The 16,134-nt window shown below is 46.8% G+C and overlaps 1 protein-coding gene across 1 annotated transcript in view; it reads left to right on the forward strand.

Annotated features, from left to right (window-relative positions):
- The first annotated feature begins 9,683 nt into the window (after nt 1-9,683).
- The window catches only part of LOC310712839 (cytochrome P450 2G1-like), a 41,894-nt gene continuing 35,443 nt past the window's right edge, over nt 9,684-16,134 (forward strand). Inside the window, exons 1-2 of the mRNA XM_083516248.1 lie at nt 9,684-9,971; nt 13,793-13,955. Coding sequence (XP_083372374.1) covers nt 9,789-9,971; nt 13,793-13,955 — 346 coding nt within the window. The 5' untranslated portion in view covers nt 9,684-9,788. The remainder of the gene's footprint in view (nt 9,972-13,792; nt 13,956-16,134) is intronic.

Here is a 16,134-nt window from a genome sequence, read left to right on the forward strand (position 1 = left end):
TGGTTAACGTATTCTATGTTACAGCTAAATAAACATTTGTTTTCAGCTTGCAGTTTCCAGCTTTCTTCACTAATACAAGGAACAACACAGGGGTATCAAAAATGTGGCCAGCTAACTAAAGCGCAGCATACATCAGCTGGCTCTTCCAGCAGGGTAAAGGTAAGGGGACCCCTGACCATTAGGTCCAGTCATGGCCAACTCTGGGGTTGCGGCGCTCATCTCGCTTTATTGGCCGAGGGACAGCTTCCAGGCCATGTGGCCAGCAGGACTAAGCCGCTTCTGGCGAACCAGAGCAGCGCACGGAAACGCTGTTTAACTTCCCACTGGAGCGGTACCTATTTATCTACTTGCACTTTAAGGTGCTTTCGAACTGCTAGGTTGGCAGCAGCAGAGGCCGAACAACGGGAGCTCACCCTGTCACGGGGATTCGAACCACCGACCTTCTGATTGGCAAGTCCTAGGCTCTGTGGTTTAACCCACAGTGCCACCCGCATCCCCTTCCAGCAGGGATTTAATGGCAAAAGATTTCTGCATTGCAGGGGGTTGGCCTAGATGCCCTTAAGAGTCCCTACAATTCTATGATTCTGTGTGCATAGGCCTGGGCTGCAAAAGTGCATTTGAAGAAAAAACAACAGCTAATGTAGCCTTTGGCAAGAAAGCCAAGTGAATCCCACAGAAGTTAAACAATTCTGGAACTAGCAATAAGTTTTATTTATGAAAATATTTATATATATTTTTCTAAAAGATACCGTATTTTTTGCTCTATAACACGCACCCGACCATAACACGCACATAGTTTTTAGAGGAGGAAAATCCGTAGGCATGCCACCCGTAGGCATTCCCTCCATAACACGCACAGACATTTCCCCTTACTTTTTAGGAGGAAAAAAGTGAGTGTTATGGTGCAAAAAATACGGTATTTATTAAAATTTCAGCATATTACAAAAATAAGAGAAAAAAGTAAAATAAAAAAAATACAAAGTAAAAAACAGTTAAAAACAAATCAGTCTTTCCATATCTTATCTTTCATTTGCTTGTTTCCCTGACCTCCTCACACCTCCCTTTTTTGTATTCCAGTTCAATTAGTTAATTCAGCAAATCCTTTCCCTCTTTGATTTTATCTTAATCTTTTATCTTAATATATTATAACTTTAAGTTATCGCCTGTTAACAATCCATTTTTACATATTCCTTTATAATATTGCTGCTAAAAACCACTTAACTTCAATCCAACATCATTCTAACATTCATTAATTTTGCAGTATTTCTATCTTATGAAAATATTTATATACCATTGCGCCATTAAAATCTTCAAAGCAGATTACAGCAACAAAACATAAAAAACCATACAATAAAACCATAAAAATTAGTAAACCATAAAAATTGGCACAGAAGATGCCTGCTAAATCTCTGTTGGCATGTTCCACATCTCGGTTTCTTGCTCTCCAGTGAGCCTCCCCAAATCAGGGAATGATCAGTGATGCTCCTGCAGATGATCTCAGATGTGTCTGGCACTCAAAGGTCACCCAAGTTGACACCAGGAAAACTTCTCCCAGGTGAGGAACTTTGCACGGCTAAAAAGACCCCCTCCCTGCCACCACCTCCCTGAGTTCACACCACAAGCCAGTGGTGGTACAGTGGTTAGAGCTGGGCTGTCCAACACATGGCCCAAGGGCCAGTCCTCAGCAACAGTGGACACAAACCAACTACCGCAGCCTTCGCGTTGCATTCCCAAACTTGGGTAAGTGAGGAGCTGGGCTTTGGGAAGGAGGCGTGAGGGATCTGGCTGTTAGGAATACATTCTTCACAAAACAGATTAATAGTTCCGGGAAACTTTAAAAAAGCGCTCCAGAAGTTTCTTCGGCATTTGTGGCCTTGTCGGTTAGGACATTCAAATTTTTGCAGCATAGCAAAAGTACCTGAATTGAGTAAAGGAGTAAAAATGAAAAATTGTTCCGTTTTCCTTGATTGCAGTGCATTCTAAGAATAAAAAATGTGGGTCTTATCCTATAAGCAACAGAGTCAGCAAGAGCCAGCTTGGTGTAGTGGTTAGCCTAGTGTCACCCCTGGTGGAAGGGGAGAGCCAGTGTGGCGTAGTGGTTAAGAGCGGTGGACTTGTAATCTGGTGAACCGGGTTCGCGTCTCCGCTCCTCCACATGCAGCTGCTGGGTGACCTTGGGCCAGTCACACTTCTCTGAAGTCTCTCAGCCCCACTCACCTCACAGAGTGCTTGTTGTGGGGGAGGAAGGGAAAGGAGATTGTGAGCCGCTTTGAGACTCCTTAGGGTAGTGATATAGCGGAATATCAAATCCAAACTACTCCTCCTCCTCTAATCCATTCTGACCTTTGTGGGCATTTTTCCAAATCAGAAGGAGGAGCAAAATATTTCCTTGTTCTAGTAGATTACTACAATCATTACACATGGGTATATTTACTGAAACATAAAAGTGAAACTTTCCAAGTAATAAAAAAAATGGATTAACTATGTAGAGAGAAACAACATGCAGAATTGTAAAGGTGTGAAAACCCTGGTGGAAATAGTTTGTTTGTTTGTTTGTTTGTTTGTTTGTTTGTTTGTTTGTTTGTTTTAAATGAAGGGGAGTGTTCAGAACCTGTGAATCCAGAAACATATCATTCAGTTACTGGAAGTTTGTTATATATTTCACAATGGAGTAGACCTGATTTGTGTTATTCTATTGGAATCCTTAGTAGGCTTGTAAGTAACCCCACTGAAAATGCGTGGAAAGGTTTGAAGCATATTCTTCTGGCCCTCCAGCTGTTTTGGGACTACAACTCCCATCATCCCCAGTTGGTCATTGGAGTCCCAAAACAGCCGGAGGGCCAGGTTTGGCCATGCCTGCTCTAGACTGTCACTACATCTCTGAGGTGAATTCCAGGTTCCACAGATGCATAGCTGTCAACCGTCCCTTATTTGGTGGGAAACTCTCTTATCCCAGCGCCGTGTCCCGCTGCTGTCCCTTATTGATGATGTCCCTTAAATTTCCCGGGTTTCAAAGGAAGCAGCTCCTCTCCCTCCCTCCCTGCCGGCCAGGGAGGAGGGAGGCTCCAACTGTGTTGCTTGGCTGCCCGGCCCGCCCCCCTCCAGCCTCCTCTCACCAGCCTCGGCCCCCAGGAGCCCCTCCCCGCCGGTACTGGTGGGAGCCTTGGGCCGTTCCGCCACCATCCTCTTCGCGGCCGCCGAACTGAGTGTCTCTGCCTGGGGTGTCCCCTCTGCCCATCGCTGCTGCTCCTGTTAGTACTGCGGCTATGCCACCGAAGGACCCGGATGAGATGGGCAGCCTGGCATGGCCTATGAATTGCTGAGGTGCTTTGAGAGGAGAGTGAGGGCAACCATAGAGAAAGCAGTTCAGAGAGAGGAGGAAGAGGAGGCGCGGGCAGGTGTTCCAAGGGCTAACCTTAGAGGGGGGAAAGCTGAGGAAGGACTGCAAGCACTTCTCCCATAGATTTGTAGTAGTAGACTAGCATAGATGGTCTGATCTGTGTGTTTATTTCAGGTGCTATTTCCCCCCCCCCTTCCTCCTGCCCCACCTGATGGAACTGAGAGCGGCAGATGGAGCACGAGAGAAAAGATACAGAACTGCAGCAGCATCTTTGTAGCTTGGACTTCATTTGGCGCGAAAAGTGGTTGCTGCTTGAAGTTATTTAATTGCAGTGTTTCATCTGCTGGTGTCTTGAGCAGCAACCTCTGGAAACGAAGGGCTAAAAACCGGCGCTGCTCTCCCAAATTATCTGGTCCCTTTTAACTTCGTATTTCAGCTGGTTGACTAAAATTCCTTATTTTGGTTGCGGAACCCTTATTTTCGAGGCTGCTGGTCCCTTATTTTCAAATCCGTAAGTTGACAGCTATGCACAGATGATGTACAAAGGTCTGAATGACTTGGGATGGAAATACCTGCTCCTTTGCACCTGCCACCAGCAACAGGGCATTTGGCCAGGACTTGGGGATGGGCCTTTTCCATGATGGCTCCCCACTTCATTGAGTCTCTCTCCCGCTGGAAGTCTAGTTAGCACTTACACACTGCTGGCTTTCAGATGCCACGTTAAAACCCGGCTGTTGATTCTGGCCATTAGGCAGCTCCTGCCTCTGTCATTGGATACTGTCTGAGGAGTTCTTTCTGTTGCAGATTTAATGCATTATTAAAGAGTCCCATGGACTGCAAGAAGATCAAACCTCTCCATTCTGAAGGAAATCAGCCCTGAGTGCTCACTGAAAGGACAGATCCTGAAGCTGAGGCTCCAGGACTTTGGCCAACTCCTGAGAAGAGAAGACTCCCTGGAAAAGACCCTGATGTTGGGAAAGATGGAGGGCACAAGGAGAAGGGGACGACAGAGGACGAGATGGTGGGACAGTGTTCTCAAAGCCACCAACATGAGTTTGACCAAACTGCGGGAGGCAGTGGAAGACAGGAGTGCCTGGAGTGCTCTGGTCCAGGGGGTCACGAAGAGTCGGACACGACTAAACGACTAAACAACAACAACAATTTTTTGGTTTTGTGGGATTTTACAGTTAACCACCCCAAAATTTGCAAGTGTGGGGTGGGATATAAATGGGCTGGGTGTGTGTGGAAGGCAGGCTCTTAAGATAACCCCCAGAGGTTCTGGGCTTTCTGTGTAAAATTGATCCCATTTTTCTTGCTGTTCTCCAGCTGATTATTTGCTCTCAAGCTGCCGAGATCTGAGTCACTTCTCCTTTGCCCTGCTTACCTTTCATGGCACACTCTGTTTACCTTTAGCCCTTTCTAGCAAGCAGATGGATTGCATAAAAGCTCTGAATGTTAACCAGCTGTGATAAGCGAATTAAGTTCAGATTTGAGCTGATCTGGCCAGCTGGCACAAAAAGGAGGGGACCTGAAGCGGCTCACTCTTAGCCTCCATTTCCTATTTGAAAAGTGGGGCCAGAAAGGGGCAGGGGGATTCCAGCTGGGGTCTGCCCTGATTGGAAATGAAGCAAAAATGTAGAATCGTAGAGGTGGAAGGGACCATGAGGGTCATCTAAGTCCAAGCTCCTCCAAGGCAGGAATCTTTTGCCCAGCGTGGGATTTGAACCCCTGACCCAAACATTGAAAGTCTCATGCTCTAAAGGCTGAGCTTTGCCAGCTGGCCAGCCCTTTGCATATATACCACCTCGGTCCTGTATACCTGAAGGAGCGTCTCCACCCCCATCATTCAGCCCAGACACTGAGATCCAGCGCCGAAGGCCTTCTGGCGGTTCCCTCATTGCGAAAAGTAAGTTTACAGGGAACCAGACAGAGGGCCTTCTTGGTGGTGGCGCCCACCCTGTGGAACACCCTCCCTTCAGATGTGAAGGAAATAAGCAGCTATCTTCTCTTTAAAAGACACCTGAAGGCAGTCCTGTTCAGGGAAGTTTTTAACATTTAACGCTGTAGTGTTTTTAATACTTGATTGGGAGCCGCCCAGAGTGGCTGGGGAAACTGGGTATAAATAATAAATTATTATTATTATTGCAGGCACAAACAGGATTGAAAATGGCCCTGTTCGTTAGCCACCCCAATAGCACCAAGAGCACAAACCATGATGGGTGTGCAATAAAAAGGACATCCTGGGCGGGTCCAAAGGCACTTCATTGATTTGTGCCAAAATCGCGATAAGCGCCAAACATCAAGAGCAGCCAAGTCTTGAATTTTGAGATAAAGCCTGGGAGGAGTTGTGAGCAGGAGCCATTTCTCTTGTTGGCAGGGGACGTTCCAGCCCCTGCCCAGCTGGCCTGGCTGTGCGCCACGCCCCCAGGTAGCCAACCAAACAGGTGGAGACTTGGGGGCGGGGTTTTGCCTCTCACATGTGGCCACGGCAGCACTTCCATTTCATTCCGCTGCTGGTTTTTGTTGGATCACCCACTCCCTTTAGTTCACTGCTTGGTTCTCGACATTGCTATGGACCTGTGTTGGTCGCCTTGGTTGGGCAAGGGGCCTGGTAGGAATTTTTATCCAACTGGCAAATTGGCACCGGCCACTTAGTTTTTCTCGTAGCAAATCGTCTCAACTTTTAGGTATTGGCGGTTAGGCATTGGAATATGTTTGTGTATTGGGGGGCAGCATCTTAAAAAGCAGAGACATCACCTTGCCGACAAAGGTCCGTATAGTTAAAGCTCTGGTTTTCCCAGTAGTGATGTATGGAAGTGAGAGCTGGACCATAAAGAAGGCTGATCGCTGAAGAATGGATGCTTTTGAATTCTGGTGCTGGAGGAGACTATTGATGAGTGTGACCAAACTGCGGGAGACAGTGGAAGACAGGAGTGCTTGGCATGCTCTGGTCCAGGGGGTCACGAAGAGTCGGACACAACTAAATGACTAAACAACAACAACATTGGAGGGCAGTGTGTGGCCATCGCCTACCCCTCCACTTAATGGGTATTCCGTTAAAGGAATCTGGCGGTTGTGGATCCTGTCCATCGCCCTTGCTGGTGGCTAGGGCCATGGCATGACCCTGGTGACATCAGGGGGAGCTTCCAGTTGTATTTGCACCAACAGGCTCCTCCCACTGGTGGTTAACCCTTGTTAGACTCACCCCTCCCTGAGGGGGTGGAGTCACGCTCTCTTGTTGTTTCCAATGCCTAAGCCAATACCTCTCACATGCTGTAATCAATGGCCTTTTTTGAGCCCATTAACCTAACACACTGTGTCCACGTGTTTTCTTATCCCCAAGTGGGTGGCGGGTCCTTGAATCACCAAGCTTCACTTGCAGAAATTTCACACTCCAAGTCTGGCGTGGTAAAATGGGAAATGTTTGCAAAATAGGTAGGGAAATCCACCTGGGCTTTGGGTCTGTCAATCAGCAGCCTTTGGCCTCTTTTGCCAGCTCTTTTCTCACAGTTCTCGTTTCAGTGTCTCTCACACCTCCTGGCAACCCAGGAGTGCCCTTAGCGTGTCAAATGCCACAAAGGGAGGGTTTGTTTGTACAGTTCTCTACTCCAGTTCCACCCAAGGCTGGATAAACCTGCCTTGTTTTTATCCTCTCCCCGGTCCACTTCCCTCCTTTGAGATTATCCTTCTTATCAGCAAGTCTGGTCAAGAAGAGCCAACAGGCCTGTAGAACAGAGCCAACTTTTTTCTTTTCTCTTTTCTTTGTCTGAGAGGGCCGCATACACCCTCTGGGGGCCACACATCAGCTGTGTGCATGTTGTTGTTGTTTAGTCGTTTAGTCGTGCCCGCCTCTTCGTGACCCTCTGGACCAGAGCACACCAGGCACTCCTGTCTTCCACTGCCTCCCGCAGTTTGGTCAAACTCATGCTAGTAGCTTCGAGAACACTGTCCCACCATCTTGTCCTCTGTCGTCCCCTTCTCCTTGTGCCCTCCATCTTTCCCAACATCAGGGTCTTTTCCAGGGAGTCTTCTCTTCTCATGGGGTGGCCAGAGTATTGGAGCCTCAGCTTCAGGATCTGTCCTTCCCGTGAGCACTCAGGGCTGATTTCCTTCAGAATGGAGAGGTTTGATCTTCTTGCAGTCCATGGGACTCTCAAGAGTCTCTTCCAGCACCACCAAACACACACACACAAACACACACACAACACGAATGTGTGGATCAGCTAAGGAGGGAGGCTGTGGCCACCTCATGCTCACTAAATGATCCCTCTGGTGATTTGAAAGTTCATTTTGTTTTGTTTTGTTTAGTGAATTTTTTAATTGAATTAATATGCAAATACAAACAAAGCAAAACATACAAACATATCAACTAAAGACAAGGGGGGAAAGCAAAAAAAGAAAGACGAAAACTAAGCAAAAACAGAGCAAAAGCAAAAATTAAGAACATAAAGATAATAAAAAATAACTATAATAAACACTTAAGACAATTTAAATCATCACCCATACAAAAATAACTTGTACAATTTCTTGTTTCTATGTTAGAATTTAGATGTCTATATTCTTCTTCTACAATTGCCAGTAATTTATTTTGTAGCAAATACTCTTATTTTATTTTCATCTTTATGTTCCTTTTATATAACTTTTTGTAATAATTTATAAAAATTTCTTTGATTTTTCTGGGGTCAACTATTTCTTCCCCTTGATCTATTATTTTATTTATAATTCTCTCTGTTTGTTTTTTCTTTATAAACCAAGCTAACATCCTGCTGGGCTTGTTGGCTGATTCAAAATATCTTTGTCTCATCCATTTAATTTTGTTTTCTACTTCTTTGTTTAATAAATTGGAAATGTGTGATTGTAGGGTCTTTATATTCATTTTTCAGATTTTTAATCAGTTCTTTTTCATTGACTCTTACCTGTCTTATTATTTCTTGTATGTTGTTTTCCTTTTTCTTCTTTATCCGAAGCATTTGTTGTATCCCAAAACCGCTCATGTAGGCCTTGCTTGTGTCCCAAATTACATTTATATCATATCCTTGTATTTTATTAATTTCAAAGAATTCTACCAGCGTTTCTTTTGCTCTTTCAAATATTGGTTTGTCCCTCCAGTTCATTTTGTTTTGTTTTGCTGCTGCTACTGTCAAATTCAATGATGTCTAGGAGGAGGGACATAAAAATTTGCTTGGAGGCTGGTATCAGAGCCCTGAGCAGGAGGCAAGCTGCTCTCCCCACCCCACACCCCACCTGCCATAACCTGGATTTAAAAAGAAAAGGCAATTGACTGGATAGAGTTGCTGGATGGAAAAAGAAACTTTTGGTTCTTCTAAACCCCTCCTCCCATTTCCCATCCACAAGCTGCATTTTGAGGTCCTACTTTAAGGACTGATAGAAGAGATATGCTTTTGGCACCTTAAACTTTTAAGGCACCTCCCTCCCCCGGCCAACCTAGCGCCCCCTGACTTCCTGGATTACCATTCCCATAAGCCCCAGCAGCATATGACCGCGCTGGCTGACTCTGAGGGGAGTGGCAGTCCCAAACATAAAGTGGACACTAGCTTGGGGGAGGCTGCTTTGATGCTTAGCTTAAAAACTTTCATATGTAATAATAATAATAATAATAATTTATACCCCGCCCATCTGGCTGAGTTTCCCCAGCCACTCTGGGCGGCTCCCAATCAAGTGTTAAAAACAGTACAGCGTTAAATATTAAAAACTTCCCTGAACAGGGCTGCCTTCAGATGTCTTTTAAAGACAGGATAGCTGCTTATTTCCTTCACATCTGAAGGGAGGGCGTTCCACAGGGCAGGTGCCACCACCGAGAAGACCCTCTGCCTGGTTCCCTGTAACTTGGCTTCTCGCAGTGAGGGAACCGCCAGAAGGCCCTCGGCGCTGGATCTCAGTGTCTGGGCAGAACGATGGGGGTGAAGACACTCCTTCAGGTATACAGGACCGAGGCCGTTTACGGCTTTAAAGGTCAGCACCAACACTTTGAATTGTGCTCGGAAACGTACTGGGAGCCAATGCAGATCTCTCAGAACTGGTGTATGATGGCCTTGGTCTCCGAGGTTCCACAAAATGGTTGTTTCTGCTGCAACAGCTGCTCCTCTTGCAGCTGTTGCTTTTAAGCAATACTTAAAAGAATCAAAAAAACAAATAGGTGCAGGAACTCGCCATGAAGAAACTGCCATCTCATGCACCAAAAGCAATTTACATTCTGGGGGTTGGGAGCAAAGGGCATACAGCCATAGACAGCATTTTCAGGGCTGGGCTGGGTACAAATTATGTTTACCAAGGCTACAGGTTCTGCTATAAAGGTGAAGATTTCCAAGATTTGCACCAGTCACACTGATTTCTGTTTGCTTTCATCAGCCCCGTCGTGCGAGGGCAGGTGTGGCTCTGTTAGTTCCCTAAGTCCCCAGATAAACCTCCCTCTCCATTTGCTTCGGGCATGTTGGAGCTGGCAGAAAGCCTCTTGGCCTTGCTGGTAGTTTGCCTTTCGGTCTTGGTCCTCCTCTCAGCATGGAGCCAAATGGCTCAGAGAAGGCAACTGCCCCCGGGGCCTACACCCCTCCCAATCCTGGGCAACTTACTGGATCTGAAGACCCATGACATGCTCACGTCGTTCAAGAAGGTAAGCCGTGGCGACGGCACCCGTCTTTGCCGAGGTCAGACTTTTCGTCCAGTCTTGTCCACTCTGGCTGGCAGCCCCAGCTCTCCAGAGCCTCAGGGGAAGAGATATCTTTGTCATCATCACCTGTATGACTTCAGCCTTTGAGTAGCCATGCACCCAGGGCCTCTCCTGGAGGACCTTACGGTCTTCAAACAAAAACATCTTGGAGGCCCCGGGCCACAGGGAGGTTAGGCTGGCCTCGACCAGAGCCAGGGCTTTTTCGGCTGTGGCCCCGATCTGGTGGAACGCTCTGTCACAAGAGACTAGGGACTTGACATCTTTCCACAGGGCCTGCAAGACAGAGCTGTTCCACCAGGCCTTTGGCCAAGGCACAGTCTGACCCCCTCCTTTCGTAATCCTAATAGAACTCTAGCCTAATGGTTGCCATGAATTTGATTTTGAATTGATTTTAGAATGAATTGATTTTAGAATGCTGTGTTAACTTTTATTGTTGTTAGCCGCTCTGAGCCCAGCTTCGGCTGGGGAGGGCGGGATATAAATGAGAGGCACAAATACAAGATGGGGGACACCTGGCTTGAGAGCAGTACATGTGAAAAGGATCTAGGAGTCTTGGTTGACCACAAACTTGACATGAGCCAACAGTGTGACGCGGCAGCTAAAAAAGCCAATGCAATTCTGGGCTGCATCAATAGGAGTATAGCATCTAGATCAAGGGAAGTAATAGTGCCACTGTATTCTGCTCTGGTCAGACCTCACCTGGAGTACTGTGTCCAGTTCTGGGCACCACAGTTCAAGACGGACACTGACAAACTGGAACGTGTCCAGAGTAGGGCAACCAAAATGGTCAAAGGCCTGGAAACAATGCCTTATGAGGAACGGCTAAGGGAGCTGGGCATGTTTAGCCTGGAGAAGAGGAGGTTAAGGGGTGATATGATAGCCATGTTCAAATATATAAAAGGATGTCACATAGAGGAGGGAGAAAGGTTGTTTTCTGCTGCTCCAGAGAAGCGGACACGGAGCAATGGATCCAAACTACAAGAAAGAAGATTCCACCTAAACATTAGGAAGAACTTCCTGACAGTAAGAGCTGTTTGACAGTGGAATTTGCTGCCAAGGAGTGTGGTGGAGTCTCCTTCTATGGAGGTCTTTAAGCAGAGGCTTGACAACCATATGTCAGGAGTGCTCTGGTGGTGTTTCCTGCTTGGCAGGGGGTTGGACTCGATGGCCCTTGTGGTCTCTTCCAACTCTAGGATTCTAGGATTCTATTATTATTCTGCGTGAGGACCAAGCGATCTACCATTGCCCCTTTCCGTTGAGGCTCTCCTGCCTGAGGACAAGTGCCAAGATGAGAATCCTGAGGGCTAGAACCTTGTAATTAAAAAAGAAAGAAAATTAAAGCGGGAGGACAAGGTGACCAAAAAACAACCCTACTCTCATTCAATTCTCCTTCTCTTATTTCCTGCTTTTGTTAGGCTCTGCTCTGAGTTCTTGTCTGCCTAACATATAAAACTGCACTTTCCACTGTCGGTCTCTCTCCTTTTTTGCTGACTTTGCTGGACCTCTGACCCTGAGCAAATTCAGAGGCCTATTCCATTTCCCCTCTTTTAAGGAATACTTTGCAATCTATCTTCTTTGCTTTGTTTTCACCTCTAAATCCCTATACCTCTCCCTCACATGCTTCCTTTCCTTTCTTGCATATCTTTCAGGTTACATACGCTTCAGGTTAAATACGCTTCAGGTTACAGACTCCAACATTATTCTGCTCCTGATTGGCTTCAAGGTTGGAAGAAGGAATGAAAATTGTATATAAGTTGCCTAGGTAATTACAGTGGTACCTCGGGTTACATACGCTTCAGGTTACATACGCTTCAGGTTACAGACTCCACTAACCCAGAAATAGTGCTTCAGGTTAAGAACTTTGCTTCAGGATGAGAACAGAAATCGTGCTCCGGCGGCGCGGCAGCAGCAGGAGGCCCCATTAGCTAAAGTAGTGCTTCAGGTTAAGAACAGTTTCAGGTTAAGAAAGGACCTCCGGAACGAATTAAGTACTTAACCTGAGGTACCACTGTATCTGCTTTAGATTGAAGGCCATTTCCAGGCACAAGTCTGGCTTATCGTTTGCAGGAGGAAAGCAAACGAGCAGATGCAACCAGCAGCAAATTCCAGTCTCTTTTAATTAACCAAAAGTGGGCCACAGATGTGCATTAATAAACTGGGATTAATACCCACCTCTGGCTACAGCGAGATAAGCCTGTGTGCCCATGGAGTTTGCAGAGGTGGTGGGTATTAAATTTCCCAGCCACCGCCTGTTCCCAAGAGGTGCAGCCCTTTGAAAGGGTATCGGGTTACCCTCTCGGAGAAAATGTGCCAAGGCTTGTCAGGGTGGCAGGGCGGGTGGAGCTCTTTCTGGGGGCAGAAGAAGAGCCTTGTGGCGAGAACAAACACAAAGGGGGATTTACCACCGTGACTCCAGCGCTGGAGGTTGCGCCGGGGCCCTTGCATCATGATCTGCGGCGTTTGGGGAGGTAACGCAATAGAACCAAAACAGATACCAAGACGCCCCTGTTGGTTCAGGTTCCAGCGCCGTGAATGCAGCCAGTCCGGGTTGGGCACCAGGTTGGCGCCTTGCTCCATGGCAGATCGGGTGCTTTGCATGCCAACAGGGAGCAGCAGTGGGACCGTCCTCCATTTAAGGCCTCGAAGAGCAGCAACTGATAGTCAACTAGGAAACCTAGATGGCGCCGGGATGTAGCAGTGTGGGGCACTTCCCATCAGCTCAGCCAGCACAGCAGTTGCCCCATCATCCCTAGCATTATGCAGCCACGCCAGTTGGGGCTGGTGGGAGTTGTAGTCAGGGCAGTCTTAAGCATGTACGGTGCTGTGGTGCAAAGATCCCTTCGGCCCTCCACCCACTGTTTCCCAGAGTTGTTGACCTTTTCCCAAGCCTCTGCAGGGATCGTTCTCCACCCGCAGAGGCTTGGGAAGGAAGCTGCATGCCCGCCAGCCATATGGTTGATGGGGCATAGCTGGAGGGCATGCAGGAGGCAAAGGGGAGGCCATCTCGCTTTATTGGCCGAGGGAGCTGGCGTACAGCTTCCGGGTCATGTGACCAGCATGACAAAGCCGCTTCTGGAGAACCAGAGCAGTGCACGGAAACGCCGTTTACCTTCCTGCCAGAGCGGTACCTATTTATCTACTTGCACTTTGACTTGCTTTCGAACTGCTAGGTTGGCAGGAGCAGGGACCGAGCAATGGGAGCTCACCCCGTCGTGGAGATTCGAACCGCCGACCTTCTGATCGGCAAGCCATAGACTCTGTGGTTTAACCCACAGCGCCACCTGTGTCCCATAGCAGGGATATTACTTATTACTTATTAAATTTGTTAGTTTTTATTTATACTTTTCAAGTTTATACATTTCATTAGTTTTACGATCAATTTTACATTCAAAGTTTGACTTCCTTCCCCCACCCTTTCTGCAGTTCTTTAAATTAATTTTTTAATATCTTCTGCGTATCCAAATTCATTCAATTTACTCATTTAATTATCTGCTTTAAATATACTCTCTTATGAAACTGCAGGTTATTACAATAATCCTGCCAATGTCTTTATCTGTTTGCAATTCATCTGTAAATATTCAATAAACCATTTCCAATGTGTTATCTTCATTTCTTATTCTTCCGGTAAGTTTCGCCATTTCTGCATATTCTTATGAAATTTGTTAGGCTTTTTATCTTGGCTCTAGACAACACAAAATAACTTACAGCCAATACAATATGTCTCAGGGAAGATCACTAATGACCCTGCCCGGTTCCCATTTCAGCTAAGAGACCAGTATGGACCAGTGTTCACAGTTCACTTGGGACCCAGACGGGTGGTCGTCTTGTATGGATACAAGGCCATCAAGGAAGCCCTGGTGGACCATGCCGAAGAGTTCAGTAGTAGAGGGTACTTGGCCACAGTGGACGACTTCGTTCACGGTTTCGGTGAGTTCCAAAGAGATCAGTCAGTTACACGGAGCCACAGCAGAAATAACTCTGTACTTGTTGTTGTTGTTTAGTCATTTAGTCATGTCCGACTCTTTGTGACCACCTGGACCAGAGCACGCCAGGCACTCCTGTCTTCCACTGCCTTCCGCAGTTTGGTCAAACTCATGCTGGTAGCTTCGAGAACACTGTCCAACCATCTCGTCCTCTGTCGCCCGCTTCTCCTTGTGCCCTCCATCTTTCCCAGCATCAGGGTCTTTTCCAGAGAGTCTTCTCTTCTCCTGAGGTGGCCAAAGTATTGGAGCCTCAGCTTCAGGATCTGTCCTTCCAGTGAGCACTCAGGGCTGATTTCCTTAGGAATGGATCGATCTTCTTGCAGTCCATGGGACTCTCAAGAGTCTCCTCCAGCACCAGAATTCAAAAGCATCCATTCTTCGGCGACCAGCCTTCTTTATGGTCCAGCTCTCACTTCCATACATCACTCCTGGGAAAACCATAGCTTTTACTATACGGACCTTTGTCGGCAAGGTGATGTCTCTGCTTTTTAAGATGCTGTCTAGGTTTGTCATTGCTTTTCTCCCAAGAAGTCTGTACTAGTCTTCCATATTAGTATATTTGCAGGGCCATTCCCAGTAAGCAACCCATCTGAAGCAAGTTTTGCTATTCTAGAATCTCAACGGCCTGGTGTCTTCGTCTTCACCCGCTTTTGCAGTCCTTCTTATTTATGTAGCTCTCTATCGAGCTCTGACCACAACAACTCTTGGTGTTGGACAACATCTCAGCGCTTGCAAACAACCCTGGTTGCCTAGAGCATTCCCCTTCAACCTTGGCGCCCAGATATTGGTGGACTACAATTCCCATCATCCTTGCTGAGCTGGCTGGGGATGTTGGGAGTACCAGTCCCAGCTGTAGGATATATCCAGCCTCGTATAACCAACGTGTTTAACTCTAATTAATGGATGGAGGGGTTAGGTCCACAGAGTAAGCTACCATGCCAGGCTTAGCTAGGCCACACACTCTCCCCTTGGGAGAAGGTTTACCAAACCCTTTGTTCTCTATTGTTCCACCATGTGAACCCTGTCACTAAGGAGGTCTAACCTGGATGCTTAGACTGCATGGCTTTAACAAGCCACCTTTGCATTTCTACACAAATAACTGAGAAACATTTGCCACTTTTCCAAACCCAAGATACTACCTCTGTCTTTTCTGGAGGCAACTTTTGAAGAGTCTGTAAGTAAACCATTTTTAGCTTATCAACCAGGTCGTCTCCTTCTCAGCTAAAGGAAGCAGGGAGCTTTGGAAGTAGGGGATATTTTAAAGGTCTAACAGCCTTTATTTCAGGATTTAACCTCCGTCCATCAGGCCTGTAAGACAGAGCTATTCCACCTGGCCTTTAATTTGAATTCAGCCTGATCTTTTATTTCCCTTCTCTTCCCTCCCCTTTTATGAAGATTACCCGCTCTGGGATCCCACAGCTAGTTCTCCCCTGGCCTCCTTGCTGGCCCAAGTAGGACTAATTCAGCCAGCTAGCCCTGGTGATTATCTAATGCTTATTAGATGGATTTCCCCTAAATTGATCTCTGAACTTTGAATTTTATTGTTATTCATGTTTTTATACTGCATTTTACGCTGCTTTTACAATTGTTTTAAATTTGTTGTTAGCCGCCCTGAGCCTGGTTTTTGAACCAGCGGGGTATCAATAAAAATGTATTTATTATTTATTTCCATGCTTTACTTTGCTGCATGTTTTATGATTTTAAATCTCTGCTGGGGCTCTATGAACCACCCAACGTGAGAGCGGATTAATGTGCAAACAGGGTCATTCAGAAGAGTGAAAGCAGGGGAAGCACATCTGGAAGGATGGGAATCTGTAGAGTCCCCCATTTGCTGCCATTGGCTGCTGAAGAGGTTGTTGGGATTTCAAGCCTTTATCAGGAGAAATTGGCCACTCTCCAGGCACCTGGCTTGATCTCCTGTTGACCTCCCTGTCTGCATTCTCCGGCAGGATACAGGCTAGGTCGCGATCGGAGATCCTTCTCAGCGTGAGAAGAACACACCACTCTTCCCTGCCCCCCCCCAGGCAGGGGAAAGAGATAGACAGAAACGTATTTACATGCTTTTATTTCTGTCTTTGCAGCGTTATAGAAAAACACGTCTGCTCTCTTCAAACTCCAGCAGC

Source organism: Podarcis liolepis (assembly GCF_965112155.1).
Source record: "Podarcis liolepis genome assembly, chromosome: 7".
Lineage (NCBI taxonomy): Eukaryota > Metazoa > Chordata > Lepidosauria > Squamata > Lacertidae > Podarcis > Podarcis liolepis.